Source organism: Pteropus alecto, unplaced genomic scaffold, assembly GCF_000325575.1.
Source record: "Pteropus alecto unplaced genomic scaffold, ASM32557v1 scaffold86, whole genome shotgun sequence".
NCBI lineage: Eukaryota > Metazoa > Chordata > Mammalia > Chiroptera > Pteropodidae > Pteropus > Pteropus alecto.
The window spans coordinates 14,944,384-14,962,588 of record NW_006442109.1 but is presented as its reverse complement, the minus strand read 5'-3'; the positions used below and the strand labels follow the sequence as shown (position 1 = coordinate 14,962,588).

General features: G+C 42.4%; 1 protein-coding gene across 1 annotated transcript in view; it reads right to left on the bottom strand.

Moving 5' to 3' along the window:
• Positions 1-18,205, bottom strand: part of MYO1E (myosin IE) — a 175,609-nt gene that overhangs the window by 11,958 nt on the left and 145,446 nt on the right. The window contains exons 21-26 of the mRNA XM_006920310.3: positions 18,070-18,205; positions 16,275-16,420; positions 9,253-9,399; positions 7,527-7,684; positions 5,886-5,978; positions 3,205-3,406 (exon numbers count right to left, since the gene is read on the bottom strand). The exon at positions 18,070-18,205 is cut by the window's right edge and continues 20 nt beyond it. Coding sequence (XP_006920372.1) covers positions 3,205-3,406; positions 5,886-5,978; positions 7,527-7,684; positions 9,253-9,399; positions 16,275-16,420; positions 18,070-18,205 — 882 coding nt within the window. The remainder of the gene's footprint in view (positions 1-3,204; positions 3,407-5,885; positions 5,979-7,526; positions 7,685-9,252; positions 9,400-16,274; positions 16,421-18,069) is intronic.

The window sequence follows — 18,205 nt, the reverse complement described above, 5'->3', positions numbered from 1 at the left end:
AGAATCAGGAAAGATCTTTAAAATAAATCAGACTTTTCAAAGGGTATGCTAAAGGAAATGCAAGATAATAATCCCTCTACATCTTAGTTTTCCTGGATGATGACAAGAACAGCTACCATTTCACACACGTGGCAAGGCAAGGGTGAAGAATCCAGTTGGGATGGTAATTAATTTAGTGAAGGCTTCGTGCTCTCTCCAAAAAAAACCTTGACTGAACCTAAAATAAACTGACAAGGACTTTCTTAAATTACCTTGAGGTGCTAATTAGACCGTTTGATTTTATCCACACTACATTATCCAAAAGAAATGATTGCTTACGTTAAATATGTCTATAAAGAAAAGTGCATTGGGGGGTTGGAGAGAGAAAGGAAAGATAAACCCAAGTCTAAGGAGAGAAAGACTGTGGCAATCTTATTTTTATAGATGGGCAAATTCAAGTCACTGTTTGGAACTCTGATGCATATAGGAATTTTCGTGTTTATGGAAAGGTACAAGGTTGGGATCTCAAAAATCCCTGCTGGCTCCAACAACTTTCTGTGGAATAAACGCAATTCATGTTTTCTTGGCAAAGAGGAGCTGCTAAACGCAGGTAACCACAAAGCCTTTGAAATGCATGTCTAAGGTCCCCGACTACATTAGAAATTATTTACATTTTCACTTTTATGTGACTTAGAAAATAAATATTAAGAAAAAGTTTGGTCTTTTGACCAGAGTACAATATCTTAAGGAATGTTTGCGTCACAGCGGATTTAAGTGCACAGTGAGGAGACTGGCTGACATTCTTGTAGCTATCGGACTCAGTGTGCCTAATAAGATTATGAGTTTTACACATAACAGGCAGGAAAACCATACTGCTTGGTAGATGGTTGTGAAGGTGTCTTCTCCTTCCAGCCTCAGAGCCATCGCCAGAACAGCATCATGTATGCTGGATCTTTAGGCCTGAAGGTGGCAAAGGGTGCGATAAGACTTAAATAGGGAACCATAGTGCTGAAGACTGGAAGGGAGCAGCCTCGGTTAAGACACAATGTTCCTAAATTGCCTGCTTTTGGCTGACAGATGCTCCCAGCTGGCTGGTGTGCAAGTCTGTAACTTGCAAAGCAGGCTGGAAAGATGGTTTTGCTTGCCAAAACCAAAGCAAGTAGGAAGCTAGCAGACAGAGCTAAGAGATTTGGTGTATTTTGTTGATTGATTTTAATCCCTTGCCTACTCTGGGACATCCAACTGGGCCCAGGGAGGGTTGTTATTTTGTGATGTCCATCCATCTGAATAGTGTAGGTCTAGGTTATGGAGTAAAAATCCTGTGGCTTCAACATCACCCTTTCAATTCACCTTTACACAGAACCTTCCCTGGCTTTGTCAATCAGGCTTTCGGCCAGTGGTTTTCAAAATGTGGTCCCTGGGTCAGCATCATCATCTGAGAATTTGGAAGAAATGTAAATTCTTGGGTCCCACCCCAGACCTACTGAATAGGAAATTCTGGAAGTGGGCTAATAAGTTCTCCAGAAACTCTGGTGCACATTAAAGTTTGAGAACCACTGCTTTAGACCAAGCCAATCAGGTAAAACCATGATCGTTAGAACTGGTGGGATCTAGCTACTTACACAAGAGGGGGGTGGGCAAGGAGAGAGGGAGATCTAATAAAGGGGGTACTCACTCTACTGATGGCCATCTGCATAAAACTAAGGTGCTTTCACATCTGTAGCCCAAACGAAGTTAAGACTTGCCGGGGAAAAGGAACACCAGGAGAGAACATGGCAAAGTTCCTAATAGCTTTGAGGTCTTTAGAAGGAAGCTGATGAGGCAGGAAAAACATCTCATACCGAAGCATGGAATTGACTAGGTGGCTGCCCACCCAGAGGAAGGAGCTGTTGTTTCTCTCCCAGCACTGCTCTATTTTGTATATGAGTATCCTGCTCACATTTGAAATTTCTTCATCATTCTAGTGATATGGAGAGAATGGAAAATGGAGGAAGGCATGAGGGAAGGGAAGAGTGGGCTGGAGCAGGCCCATTATCAAGTTCAGCAGAGAGAACCAGTCCAACACTGAGAGTCATGCAGAGTTGGAGGATTCCTTAAAAGTCACTAGCTCAACCACCGTGAAGTAACTGGTTGTATCATCAGTCACCATCACCATCACCATCACCATCATCATTGTCATAATCATATCATCAGCATCATCGTCATCAAACTACAGCTGACTGAGTAGCCTCCTACATGCCCAGTATCATGGTAGGTATTTTATGTATAATTTCTAGTCCTCCCAACAAACCTGCAAGCTTGGTGACATTATATCAGTATACAGATGAGGAAAATTAAGCTCAGAGAGGGTAAGCAACAGGTCTAATATTAGACAAGTAATAGGGCTGAAATAGGATTATCAGCCTTCTCTGGTATGTAACCATATCACTCGACAATATTCCTGCCTGGTGATTTCCATCCACCCTGTGTCCGGATACTTTCAGAGTTAAGTTGCAACTTGCACACTAGGGCAGTTCATTTTGGGGCTGCTAGAACGCCGTTTTGTTTACTGGTGCCCAAATCTACCTCCTGGCAGAGTTCACTCACTTATCTCAAAGCTGGCCCTCATTATATATCTGGTGACTCCACAGAACACATCTAACTTCCTTTCTGCATTGATAACTCTTTGAATATCTACACAGAGTTCCAGGAATCCTTGCTTCCTCTGGCTAAATAGCCTAGGTTTCTTTTTACTACTTTTCTTTTTCTGTTTTAGAAAGACAGAAAGCTCTCATTTTAAAGCTCGAAAGATCTGTATCATAAACAAATGCCTACATCTCACAGAATGCTCTAATGTTATTCTCAAAGTTTCTAATGACTCTTTGAGCTTTTGTATTTATGCAACGGCAGGTGTAGACATAAATCGAAAACCCCATTAGCTCTCAACCAGGTCAGAGAACAAAAAAGGTCACAGAGGAATTGAATTTCAGGGCTGAAGGGGACTGCCCTTCTGATGCTTCCCCAAGGTAAGCTCTTTCTGGAGAACAAGTTGAGTGTTATCAACTTGGCTGTACTTTTAGAAATGCCAACTGAGGGCTTCATGGCCTTGGGTCTCGGATTATAACATGTGGATGGAAAACTAGACTTCGGAATCACACATAGACAGCCCAAGGAAATCCATGAACTTCAGTGTAATTGATGGAAGGGGAGATCACCGGCTTCCCCCACGAGATGTGGGAACCTTACCCCGCAGCACCCTGGTCTGGGACCTTGAGGAAATCCAAGCTCTCTGGCGTCTGTGACACTCGGTCTGAGCCGGTGGACTGTTGCCGTGGCAAGGGTGGGCGGGCCATGGAAGTGTACAGGCTTTTCTGATTTGATTTCTGGTTTCCAGGAGTGTGGGGATGTGGCACAAACTGGTTTTTGATGACTCCATTCTGATGGTATCCTAGAGAGAGTAAAAGAGGAAAAAAAACCTTAAATTTTACTATCCTTTGATAAAAGGCTCTCCAAATTTCATCCATCTATTAACCAAGAGCAACCTACTTAACTTCTCTGGGCCTCAGTTCCCCATCTGGAAAAAGAGGGCATACTTGCTAATATAAGCGTGGAATGGAGCTAATACATTGTAAACTGCCCAGCGAGTGTCTGGAACGTGGCAGACGCTCACACATGTTTGTTGAATTTGACAGCAGAATCACCAGATGTTCAGGGTTTCACAGCCCAAGACAAGGAAAGGTAAGCTTGAAACTAGCTGGCAGGCACATTCTTGGGTCTAAGAAAAATTATGAGGTTATGATTTAAGAGGGCTGGCAGGCAGCTGTTTAAACAGTTGGACACCCATTTTCAAAGGGTCAATCTTGGGTGTCCTCTGCAGCAACCTGCTGTGAGAAGTTGGGGGAGCATTCCACGCAGGCAAGGCAAATGTGGCCGCTGGTTGGATCAACCCAGAAAGACCAAGCTCTCATAGCCAAACAACTGCTCCTAGTCAAGATCGCATTATCCGGTAAGTAATGAATGATGGTGATGGGCTCCAAACCACAGGCCTTGGCCGAAAGGAGTATTATCATTCCATGCCATGTACGAAGAAGCCCTTACCTCTCCTTTCACAGACAGATCGGGGCAACAGTGAAGAAGAACAAGACTCTCCAAGGCACCCTTTGATGAACCCACCGTAAAACCTCTTCTGATCTTAGTTTATAAGAGGGACTAGCAGTTCAGTCCTGCAGTCTTGGCTCTGCCTCTGATAGCTGTGTTGACTTTGAGCAAGATATATGACCTTTCAGAGCGTCAATTTCTTCATTAAAGAAACAAGGAGCTTGGTGAAATCCCAGTTACCGCCAAGGGTGCCAAGGACAGGAGAGGGGTATGCAGAGTGGGACGAGCTCTGTGGCCGTGATGCTCAGGGCGGGAGGGGAGGTGAGGTCCACAGATGGGCTGCTCTATGCTGTTCCTGACCCACTTGCTTGCCATAAGTTCAGAAATTAAGAGTAAGCATTTAGAAATGCTCACAGCAGTTTCAAAGACATTTTTCATATTTGTTGAATCTAAAACTTGGCTTATATTTTGAATGCTTGTAAAATTCCATTCTTCTAGTAATTTTTATTATATCTTACAAAAGTATGGTTTGTGATGGATTAAAAATTAAGAAAAAACAACCTTCACTAGAGACGGTGTGAAAAATGCTGATCTAACGGATTTGGGTCCAACTGCCAAATTTTATTGATGAAGAAACAGTCATGTAGAGAGGTTGGGAGCCATGATGAAGGTCAGATATTTGGTCTGAGGTGACTTTGGCCAACTTAGCTGAGGCAAATGAGCTTTCCAGGTGGTCTGGCCAGGATTTTGCACGGGGGCTGGCACATAATAGTAACACAATACTACACTGGTTCTCTAAGGTTACTTTGTGCTTGGATTTTCTTCAAGGATAAAGGCAGAGGGGGGGACAGCTGGGCCAGGCAGGATAGGGACTCCGAAAGTGGTGAGAATTAGGTTCTTACTGCTAGGCACAGGTGTCTATATTTTAGCATACAACTATGAGGTTCCAGCACTGGAGACAAAAGAAATGCTTTTTACTGCTTATCTCAGACACTACTACAAATAAGATTTTCTTGTCTGGGATGACCTCAGTCAAGTGCGGTCCTAAGACAACCCTTTCAGACCTAGAATCCTAAACTTATTAACATCAAACCTTCTGGGGGAGTTTTTTATTAATTGAATATCGTGAGTGATAGAAAAACATTTCATGAGTTTTGAGAGTACTCTTCAATCACTAAACAGATTTTTAAGGGTAAAAAGTCTTACATTTATTCGAGTTTGGATTTTATTGACCGCATGTTAAATTTTTATCATAAAAAAAGAAATATAAAATGTCAGATCTAAGTTTTTTTGTATCAATTTTGTAATTCTCAGATATTACTTTATTTTTTGGAGCAGTTCTCCTAGAGCCTATATGACTAAAAAAAAAAATTTTCAACTTATTTATTAAGCTGTAAACTAGCTGCAAAATATCGTCATGGTGTTTGGCCGGAGCTGGGTAACGGTGGTGGGGTTATATCTGGCAAAATCCCATTTCCATTAAGGCAGAATCCTACAATTTAAAAGCTGACGACATTCTGGTTGTCAAGGACAAGGAGCCCCTTTTTCTCCTACTGATGGAGGAAGCCTTTCCTAAGGGAGTAATATTGCTAGGTAATGAAATCCAGATCGTTAACTCGGCCACAGTTCAGTCTCACTAGCTCATACTTTCTCTGAATTTTAGGGTCACAAGTAGTGCTATTGTGTTGGTGGGGGTACCCCTGGCACTGAAATGGCTCATGTTTGGCTAATATGTGTGCATTTATTTGCTAATGGGTTTCTTCCTAAAATATTTTACAAATTGTGGGTCCAGGTTAGTGGTCCCAGTGTACAGCACATGCTGGGCTTACCTGGTGGGGGAGGGGCAGCTCTCATTGGGTAGTTGGCATTGTGGATCCCACTGGAATAACCTCTATTTTGAATGGTATTCCTTCTGGTAGGGCCTGAAATAAATGAAGTTATGATCAGTACTATCGGTTTTATGGCTCCAGACTGTTTTTTTGCTTATGGAAAACTTGTGAGATGGTGGAATCGGGTCTCAGTCAGATCTACAGGAGACTGGTTGCAGTGGAAAAGGGATATTTAAGAAGAATACTGTACTGATAGCTATTGAACAGGACGGGCTGGAGGATGTGTTGATGAAATTTTGATATGGTTTTGAAATGTTAGAGACAAAAGCTTTACAAAGAAGTAATAATAATCTTACGAAGGTGTTTCTTTATGCATTTATTTATTATTATTATTTATGCCTACAGAACCTGGTGTTCCTAGGTGGTCTCCCATCCAAGTATTAACTAGGCCTGACCCTGCTTAGCTTCTGAGATAAGACAGGATCGGGCACGTTAAGGGTGGCATGGCCATAGACTATTTTTGCAGGCTTTCACAAGAGATGTGATCCTTTAATGTTTGCACTCATGTTCTGAACATAGCACAGAAGCTAAACGTGGGTGCTGCATATTATGGTCACCTGCATGAAGTATATTTCAGCACTAACTGGACATCTTATGTCGATAGCCTTTCCTGCAAGAGTTTGTGTTTCTTAGTCTTCTAATTAAATATAGAGACCACGAAGGGTATAATGATAGTGTCCCGCTGTGCTTTGTCCCTGGTCCCCACCTTGTTCCCTCCACCCTGCCCACATCTTTGTGAAGAATCCTTTTATTTAAAAGTCTCTTAGAAAATCCCCCCTAAATGTACTGTCTGTTTTATGCAAGTAACCAAGCGATACACAGACACATGCCAACATTTTCTGAGTGGCTATTTATCTGTACTGTATTAGTGAGTTATAGTGCATGCCAACGTGTACCTTTGTAGACAGATTTCATGAAGGCCTATTTATATCTGCCATACTCTTCATTGACCACACATATGAACTAAGTTTTATGAAGATATCTACATTATATAAATATGTAGCATATGACTACTCTATGTTCTGCATTACAGTTTTATAAATGTCACTTAGAAAAGGAATCATAGGCCAGTGAAGGAGTTAGGCTAGGGTATGAGTTAGTGCATGTGTGTTTAAGGAAGAGCTCTAAAGTGAAGGTAAGATATATTAGATTTAGTGCTAAATCTAGTATATCTCACCTTTCTGTCAATTTTAAAGAAATTGGCCACATTTACCAACTCATATTTACCAACATAGTGAAACTAGTGAAAGGGTTGGAAAATCTGAAGCCAACGAACTGATTTGTTTTAAACACAATTAATACCGTGATGCCAGGAATACCAGACATAACTACTAAATCATTCAGAAAGGTTTAACCTATTTGCCTTGATGTTAGTTTCATTCAAAACGTTTGAATTTGAATAGAGCCCCAGCCATGGGAGCAGTAGAGGTACTTACTGGTTCTTTGCCCTGCAGATCTGTGCACATAATATAAGTACTTGGTGAGAAGTGAGTCTGGAGCAGAGTAGGGTTGGGGAGGGCCAGGCAGGGGCAACCAGGAAACCCAGCATGGTTCCACCCGTGGGGCCCACAGAACACTTACGGGAGTTCTTGGGCAGCCCGGGTCCGATGCTGACCTGCAGCACTTTGTTACTGGGCTTTAGGATGGCCAGGTCACCGAAGCCTTGGTGGAACTGCACCTGCCGAGAGCCCCCTGCACTCCAGGGACCCCAGTTCTCCTTTTTCAACTTGAGTTCAAGCCTGTGACAAGCATATGTGTTGGAATTAACAAGTCAGAACGAAGCAATGAGAAATGGGGCTCACAAAAGCCAGCATGGAGTCTCGCTGCTGGGCAAACGTGCTATAAAAATGAGGCAAGACTGGGTAACCTAAACTGGCACAGGGCCCTGCGGATGGGGTGACGTGACAGCCAGGGTTTGGGCACTATGGTAAGGTGAGCCCACTGACCAGAGGCAGAATTGTTTGGGGCCTAACACCTGTAAGAAACCACTTGGCGAAGGAGCTACCCCATGATAAATGTCAATGTCACTCTGCTGGTGCACTCAGGTGGGACTACCCGGGGACAGAAGGAAAGGGACAACTTCTAGGCCACATCAGCTGTGGTATGTCCTGTTGCCTCTCTCTGATTCCCCTGGTCTGTGTTTATGGAGGACTGAAGAACGCAGGACACACATTATCCCATGTCTCCTTAGCGAAGAATGCGGTTATTTAACTAAGTTCTATTCCGCCACCATCACCCCACGCCAGGTGGAGAAAAAGACAACACTTAACGACCAAAATCCAAATAGAAGGGAGGTTTACTCACAACTCCAAGGCCAGTTTTTATTTTTCATATTGTCTCTATGCCTATGTCACGCAATTCCATATTCTTCTTTTTTAACTTACATTTTCTCATGTTCATAATTTTAAGTAGTTGTCTGTTATTCTGTCGAATGGGTTGGTTCTTCATATTCTTCCTTTTATTTTCTTTCTTTTTTTGAGTTATTCTTTTATCACAAATTCCCATACAAAATGATTGCCCCTGGTATGGATGGCCAAATTGTTCTTTGGAAAACTACAGTGGATGCATACAGCTACCAGAATCTATTTCACTGCAATCACAGCAGCACTAATCATGGTGAGTTTCCCTCATCGTAGAATTAAGGCTTTACTTTGGGGCCTCATTCTTGTGAGTAAAAAGAGATAGATGGAGGATATATCATGTTACAGATGCAGATTTAAGAGAAAAAAATAATTCTCACTCGGCAAATAGTTTAGAAGCTCAACAGTATACCAGGAACTGGTCCAAGAGACCTTGTTGCTAAAACGAAGGAAGGTGTACTGAGACACCAGGCCATCCACAGCCTGAAAGTCCCCAAATGCCCCACCCATAGGTTTTATTATGCATTGATTTTGGGAACTTAAGCTCTCACTCTAATCACTTTCTTTTGCTTCCACCTTTACTCTACTTCTGTCTGCCCTGCTAAATAAAATATTATTTTATTGGTGATATACAAAAATCTGCCTTTCCCTGCCTCACTTTGGTGACCTTTGTCTAAATGACAAAAGACACCATTCGAAGTCATTATTTCACAGAAATGCAAATGTGACCTTTTCTAAGTCTGTGATAACCATCCGAACTGTCTTCTGCAGATTCCGTGGGGAAAGCTGAGGCACCGATGGTAGGCTTTGCTGAAGCCACTGCAGCCAGTCAGACCCCCACCCCCGCCCCAAGGACCTCCCCTCCCCTCTCAGCCTGGACCGCCGGCAGTGAGGTCAAGCCCCTCTCTGGTTTTACTGAGAAGTTTGGGCCCCAGATCCCGACTTACGTATTGCTAAATTTCAGAGGTAGTTGCTTCTGGGTTTTTTCCTCATAACGCTTTGCTAAGAGGCTCAAGAATTCAGTTTTGAAGACGGATTCAAGCAAACTATCGTATTCTTGTTCATGGAGAATAAAAATGTCATCTTGCATAGTACTGCAAAGGGATTAGAAAGACAATAAAAGTTGCATTTTTGTTTATTCCAGTCTTTTTTCACTCATGTTTTAAATCTTTAAGTCAGTACTAGGTTACTATAGTCTTTCTAGTATGTAACTGAACATAAACAATTTCATGTGAGTTCCAAGTTAGTAGAATTGACGATATGGTTATAGCAACTGTAATAAATCCTAATTTGAAGAATTGTAAGCTCAGTTATCAAAAGGGAAGCTGAAATCCTGGGCTTCATAGGCACTCATTATTTAGGAGCCTTTGGGTATTCAGTGCTCTGCTTGTAACGGGTGCCAGGTGCTGCTGAATGTACACGTACCCCACAGTACAGAGATACACCAGACAGGTGTACAGACGGCAAGCAAGTAAGCACAACTCTCACATTCAAGTTAATGAATTTCTTGGAGCAGAAAAAGAACACACCTTTGCAGGAACTGCAAGTTTGGACAGGGCAGGGCTGTGGAGAAACTCATGCCTGGAGGGGAGAATGGAAGGGAGAGGCCAAGACAAACCCGGTCCTGGGGGAAATGCTCAGTGGTGGGTTGGGGGTTGATTAGACACAGTTCCACCCACCTCCAGGCCCAGCTAGACTTTGTGGAAACTACAACACACATATAATTGGGAATCTTCATTCCCTAGCTGTTAGGTATATAGCTCAGTTGAAAGACGCCCCCACCTTCAAAGGCTTCATAATATACAAGTTTACAGTTACCACCAAGCACCACTGCCAAATATCTAAGACAAGCCTCTAAAGAATGACATTTCATAAGGGATAATAAGTGTTTTTTCAGGTATTAAAACCAAAGTAAGTGGATTTGCTTCGATGAATTAACCATGGTTTTATTTTAATCCCTCCAAGTGCAGGAAATGTCAACGACATGGTTCTTTTAATAACGAGTCGAGCTGTGTCACATAGGAGCTGTACCCTGCTCTTGAGGCCCCTGGTACCACTGCACCAGTAGGATTACTATGCTGTGACAAAGCCAGATGGTGAGGCCAGCATGGAGAAATGGGGTGTAGACAATCTTGGACATGAGGGATTTTTCTTCCATGTAGAATTTGATCCATTTAAACTGCAGCGCCTGTGATCTCTCTGTTTAGTCCCATAAGTATGACAAGGCCAGGGTGGGAAGTCCATGGGACCAGAGGTCTTCCTTGGGCAGAGAGACACTTGGTGGACAATCCCAGGCTTGTCAGGAACCTTCTCTCTCTGGGCTAAGTCAGGGAGCTAAGGACTTAGATCTGAATAAGCCAGGAGCTATAGCCATAGTTTCTCTCACTGAAACCTTGGCCCCTCAGTCTTGCTATAGGAAAGGAGTTTGGTAATCCACAGGAGGAAAAAAGGCTAAGGTAGGACCATAACACAGTTGGAATTCAAAGGCGCAGAGCAGCATAAACAAACAACAGGGGAGGAATGGAATAAACTAGCAGCAAGATACCACCACTGGGGGAAGGGGGCTGGCCCCTCACAGCATGTTTATTGAAGATGAGTACGCCAAAGGGTTCTTGGGTGTGAAGTCAGAATACTTCGCAAGCACTTGGGACACATGATGGCCATTTGGATGAAGTACATGGCCATTATTATCCCCTCAAGAGTTTGTTTTCAAACAGCCCTACTTCACAACCATGCTTTCTGCACACTCTTGTTTGCACAAGTTGGAGTGTAGGTTTTTGTACCATGATCAAGACCCTGACAACATGGTGGTTCGAACGACAAAGTGTTTTTATCTGTCATTCAAAAAAATGTGCAAAAGCCAAAGGGCCAACATGAAAGTTCTACGGTGCCCAGAAGCTAGGTATCTACTCTTTCTCTTTACAGATATGACTAGGAAGTGGAACAGGTCACTTCTGCTCATACCTCACTGCCAACACTATGTCACACGGTTACATCAAGCTACAAGGAAGCCTGGGCAATGCAGTCTTTGGGTAGGCTGCCAGCCATTAACGTGTAAAAGAGACACTAGGTAGTGCAGGACAGCTCACGATCTCCACTAGACCTCCTCGGTCACAAACCTTTCCAAACTAGGAAGTGGAATCTTTTCCTAAAGCTTGAGAATAATATACCTTAGAGAGCTGAGGCCACAAAGCTACTATTATTTTCCTACGTCTAGGAAAATTCTGGAATTGTTTTAATCGCGTCGATTACAGCAATTCGAAACTCCAAAAGGCACTTATGTAAAAGCTGCTCAAAACAACTCTTGAGTCATTTGGAATGAATAAAGTCCAAGCATCCCAGCACAGGAAGAAAAAGACTGCTGCATTAGGGAGGGAGTGTATGCAATGGGGACAGAGTGAAACAGGAAGTATCACTTTCTGGCGTATGGGGTGAAGAATGACGCTCCTTTTGGGGTGGCCTGATTCAGAGCACTCTTTGACATGTCTGGACGCATCTGTTTGCCTGGCTGTACTTTAGGTGGGACAGTGATTATTGAGCAGGGCGAAATGAGTCCAACACAAGTAACCTTGAGTAGTTTAATGTGCTTAGATTTATTACGAGTTTCACTACCATAAAGAAAAAAAAAAAAAAAAAAAAGCAAGCAGGCCAAAACTTCAAGGTCAATTATCAGTCTGATTCTGGAAATGAGAAGAGATTGTTTGGACACTTTGACTTCAACCATCAAATTCAAAACCCCTCCCTTCCGTGACCCAGGCATGAGAGTCAGGGAAAACACCTTCGTTCAGGTCAGAGTTTCAGCTCATTCCCCTCTCCTCAGCCCCTGCTCCTAGATCTGGAAACAAAGCTTTTACATTTATTTATTCTAAAAAATCAAGACTTATCTTTGGACTTCACCCCTGTCTAATTCATATGCTCAAGCTGCAATTCCTTACAGATGTTTGTACCCTGTGTTGAAAGATCTCTGACTAGTCTAGTCTCTACTTTCGCTTTCTACTCGTTTTTTATCCCCTCATCTTTGTGGCTTCTTGTGGTATTGCTGACAACACCAGAAAACCTTGTTTTATTTCCTTAACCAGTATCTTCTTCGCAAAAACTTTAGTTACAAAACACTGAGTAAAGTCTTAAAATTTTTTAAGCTAAAAAGGCGATTTCCTAGGAAAGCCTCGCCTTTACGTCAGTCTTCAGAAAAAGCTTTTGTGATTGTGAAATATACGCTCCTTTTAGTACATATTTCATAATCTGTACTGTAAAGTAGAGGTAAATAGAGAAGAAAATAAATCTAATCCAGAATTCTACCACTCAGAGAAACCAGTGGCAGAAGTCTGGTATCCTACTTAATATCTCTGAGAAAGTATGGATACAGGTTGTGTCAGGCCTCACCACGGGCCTCCCAGGAGAGGCTTCACCTGACCCCTGGGTACAAAGTCTCACTCGTGTCTTTGGTATCCCAGGAGCACCCTGTGTAACCTCTGTGGGACATGTTTACTCAGGTGTCTGCTCCCCCTTCCAGAATGGGAAGGAGCACCTCGAGGCAGTGACTATGTCTCATCCGCCTTCGAATCCTAGGGCTGAACACAAGGTAGGTGGTCAGTTCAAAAATGTCGACGATTTCCAGGTTCCCAAAGCTCAGAGGCCATAGCAGGTCAAGACTGCAGTGACGCTTCAAGTTAGCCGAGCAGGTGGTAAGGCAGGCTGTCCTTACTGCCAGAGGCTTAGGGCAATTAGGCAATGAAATATTCCAGGCAAGAATGTCATGACCAGGGAAGCTGGAGCCTCTTTTTAAAGCCCCCTCTCACAGGTTGCTTTTCTCATTACAAACAAGGACTGGAGAATCTACTGACCCAGACAGGCAGCTATGTAGCTTTTGGTCTTAGGCCTCTGGTGGTCAGCTACTAGAATGAGAAGGACCAAATATGAGATTTTTGTGGTACCAACCTCATCACCTAACAACAGGAAAGCAAAACACATAGGCTGTTACACCTTGTGGCTACCATTCTAGCAAATTGAGTTTTTCAAATAAGAACGATGCCACGTAAGTACTTGGACAAGAAGCAGCTCTTGACAGATCTCTCAAAAACTGATGCCTTGGCCTTCTGTCAGCAGACATCCCAAGTCTCAGAAATCTAATGTCTCAATTATATATATTTCTCTGAGCTACTGGGCCTATCTCATTTCTTTCTTGTAAGTTAATTTCTCAAAAAAAAATTTCAATTTTAATTCAACAAGATATATTTCAGTATATTGAGGAAAGGTAAAGACTTCTCAAAATATGATATCTACTAGAGGATTAGAAAAAGCTTTTTATTATGGAGAATTTCAAATATGTTAAAAAAAAAATAGGATAGCAGAGTGAGCTTCCACACGTGAGGATGTTTCAATAATTAGCAATCAAAGACAATCGACTTTACCTACACTCCCACTTCCACACACAAACTAGGTTATTTTAAAGCAAAGTAGAAATATTATTTTACCCGTATCTCTAAAAGATAAAGCCTCTTTAAATAAAAATAACCACAATACCATTATCACACCTAGAGAAATAAACAATAAATCCTTCATATCAAATATTTAGTCATGTTCACATTTCCCAAATTGTCTCGTAACTGCCTTCATATGGTTGGTTTATTTGAATAGGGAACTGTGAGCCCATTTTGCTGTGAGACTAGTTATGCTGTAGGAGAGATGGGCTGAAAGATCAAGACTGTGGGACATTTCGATAGCTTTGACCAGAAGAAGCCATTAGGTGGGCATTCCAGCTGATAATCAAGAAGTAAGCCTCATTATTCTGTAAAACACATATACAAGTTACAACCCTTATTGAAGTGCAAGACAACTGTGAAAATATTTCTCTATACCAGTATTGAAATATATTTGAACACACACACACACACACACACACACACACACACACACACACACACACACACACACACATTTGGTGATCTGGTACCACAATCAATTTCTACTCTGGGTTTGATTCTATACACACCATCACCCATCTGGTTGATTCCTAACTTGATTTAGGTTATTGGCTTAACCCAACGGATGAAGAGAATGAGGAAACAGTATTCATCTTGCTGTGAGGCTCAGTGACTGCAATATGCAGACATCGCAAGCTGAAATGATGCAGGCTCTTTTTTTCCCCCCTAGAACCAGAACGACTTGCAGGCTAAGTAACTTCATTTATTACATTCTCTAACAAACGAAGGCCACTAGGAAACAAATGTCCAGACCATGAATATTAAAGAGGAAGCAGAAAAAGAAGCTGGTTTTACCATGAGACACCGTATCCCCCAGAAATTTTGAAATTTTGAGTATGAATATCCCATACCTTGATAAACCTCAAGGACTTGATCAATAAGATAGTAAATGTCAAAATGTGTGACACAAATGTAGATATGATTATTTATGATCAAGTACTCACTTCAGTGCTGTGAAGGTTGAAGACAGACCTGGGCAATAATAACAGTAAGAACAATAATTACGCTCAGAGTAATAACGAGCACATGAACTCCAGAGCTGGGATTCCCTGGTATTAAGTCACAGCTACTGTCAAGTGTACATGGCACATTTCAGCTAACCCAGCTTAGCCCAGGTATGGCTGGCCCCATGCCAGGACAGACAGAAGCTTCCAGCTGGGTTCCTTAGAACATCAAAGTCCAGTTAGTCAAGAAGAGAGTGGCCAGCAGGCTGCCCAGCTCCAGCTGTGACCAGCTAGTGGGCCAACTGCTCAGGAAGACCCAAAAACCAGACAGTGTCTGGAGCTTTTCCTTGAAATCCATGGCTCGGAGACATACCTGAGGTGGGGCTGCCAAAAGGCTGCCGAGGGTCCCATCTGCTTAGAAGTTTTACCACATCCCCGAGTTGAAATGTTTTAAACACTTAACCTCACTGTACCACCTGGCCCTTTATCAGGAAACTTGGCAACAGATAGAATCAGAAACCACAGCGACACAGGCAAGAATGGACACAACTTGAAATCTGCTTTGGATTATCACACTGGAGAGCTAGGATTTCCAGCCTGGAAGGCCAGATGCTGGAGCACGCAAAACCCCTGCTTTTTCTTGGGAGCGGCAGTTTTGTGTTCTGTGTGGAATATGAGTTTAGAAGGAAGACATGTTTAAAAGCAACCAGAACATCACTACTTGTAGTGCAGTGGCCGCCGTATCCTTAGAAGGGCTTAGGGATACAACTCAAAGAGGAAGCCACTGGGCTCAAAGGGGCCTTTCTTCCTTTTTCCTCTGTCTTATGTAGACTGGGAGGATTTCCTCTCTCCAGGGAACTTAGTCTGGTAGTTCTTAACATGGGAGGATTTAGGGAAGTCCCTCTGCCAAAAGAAAGCTAAAGGGCTGACAGGAAGAGCAAGGGCCCCTGCCTGTGAACTTGGAGTCCAAGGGAGGATTTGGCAACGACTCCAGGGCTATGGATTATGGAGACCAATCTGTGCTCTCTCCTTGCATGAACAGGCAGAAAAGACTTTAAGGAGTACCAAGAAACTTCCCTTCCAGCATAATTAGAGGTCACAGTAAACTAAAAACAATATTGATGACCTAATGGCCACCTCTGTTTGGACCTTTGCTAAAGAAATGGGTTAGGTCTTCCATGTGGGTGAGGTGGGCCTGTCCCTGGACCCATGGCCCCACTTCAGTAACAGCAATTATACTCTGTCAGTTTTATATACTAGGTTTATTTCTCAAATTTCATGGGTACAAAGGACCTCAGTATCTCTTGATCAGAAGAGCTAACTAGAAGGTGATTTTTTCTTGCTATCTCATTTCTGTTCTATCAGGATCTCGGAGATCCATGAAGGTTAGGTCTTCTTAGGGAAGAAGAGGAGATTCAGTTCTCTTCATCATGATTTTGACAACTGGGGAGCCTACCAGGCCTTTTTCCAGGCTGCGTTTGGAATAGCAGATGACAATGTTGAGGAGACAGGGCACGCGTATTTCCACCCCTTGCCACTCACCTGAGGGACACGGACAAAATCCTCTCCATCTCGATTCTCCGCTTCAGCACTTCTTTCACAAGCCCTTTGTCTGGGCCCTGTTTGACCTTCTCTCGTCCAATTAAGTATAAGCACTTTGGAGTAAGAAGCAAGTCTCGTTTTACACCCTGTAAGGAGAAGTATTTTAAGAAGGTGGATAGATGTGTCGATGTGACAACTTTGGGCATCTGTTTACAGATGAAGGGAAGCTGCCTTGGGTAGCAAATTTTCCCTACCATCTAACCCCATCCTTTGAGAGCAGAAGGGGACACTGTTAATAATTATTAGACTGATATACGTGAAATTAATGATACTTGAATCTCTCTGACTTACAAAAATGGCAAACTCATATGGATCCGCCTAAGGTGTCAGGACAAAGGTGTAAAAGGACAGTCCCAGACGAACCAACACATATGGCTACACTACCAATTATCTGTTAACGTTTCTCAAACAGGGCTCCATTCCTCAAGTGTCTGCATATATATTTTTTGAGTCCATGAAATTTTTGCTTTTTAAAACTGATAAAATTTCATTTTAATGACAATCCTTAAAAATCTAATATAAACATACTTTGGAATATGTGGGTTACCGACCCCCTTATACCCAAATACCATTGAGAGCCCTAAGCATTAAAATCTGCCACCAGAGCAGCTGGCATCATATTGGGGATGTGAGGATGATTTGATTCCAGCAAAACAACATTATCCTTCTTGTTAATACTGTTGTTAATTTCATTTTTTTTTTTCTGAACAAAAACCAAACAAATAATTAAAAACAAAACAAAACCAAAAAAGCTCTTAATGGATTCATGGGCTACTGTGGCTTCAGATTTCACTTTTGGGGCCAAGATTTTATTAGGCAAAAGAAATAAAGTGTTGAAGGGAAGAGGTAAAAAAAAAGTCAATTGTTCCCCAGGGGCCATGTGAAGGCCTTTCTTAGTCATTCATTAAGGCAGGAGTCCCTAAGCTTTTTGGCACCAGAAACCAGTGCTCCTATGAGAATCTAATGCCTGATGATCTGAGGTGGAGCTGAGGGGGTGATGCTAGTGCTGGGGAGCAGCTGCAAATACAGATGAAGCTTCGCTTGCTCACTTGCCACTCACTTCCTACTGCGTGGCCTGGTTCCGAACAGGCCACAGACCAGTATGGGTCCGCAGCCCGGGGTTTGGGGACCCCTGCACTAAGGGAAGATGGGTAAGAACACTTAGCAATATTGACTGACATTCTGAATCTTTTGACCTAACGATTCTATTCCTATCCATTTATTCTAAAAGCATTAGCAGACAAATGCACAAAAATATGTGTGAAAAGGATGCTCACTGTATCCTTAAAAAAATAATAGTAAAAGAAAGGGAGCCCACTGAGAATGGATTAAGGAGAAATTGATTAGAAATATAGTGAAGCATCTCTTAAATGGAATCCTATGCAGCTAAACAAAATAATTTATATTGACACATCTATTAATATGGCAAGTTCTCCATGGCACAGCTTAAGAAAAAAACAACCCAGGACAGAAACCAGCATGTAACGTACATCTCATTTTTGAAAACTAAGTACTCAGATATATGTCTGTATAAAAAAAACTTCTAAAGGATACACACAAAATGTTAACACTGTTTTTGGGTATAGGTGGCTATTTTTCTTTTGACTTATCTATATTTTCTAAATTTTCCTACAATCAACATGTTTTGTTTGGTAATAAGAAAAGTAAAATTATGAGTTATTTATAAAACTAAGGAATGTCCAGTGCCTCTCGGAGGTGGGTAGTCAGCATGTACCTTGAACCTCCTGTCGTACTTGGTCACTGTGTCTGCAAAATCGATCTTCTCCCTCTTGCCCACAAATTGCTGAAGTTCCGGGTGGTCCTCCATCCCAATGTAATCCCCAATGAAATTCCTGTTAATGCTGTTTCTC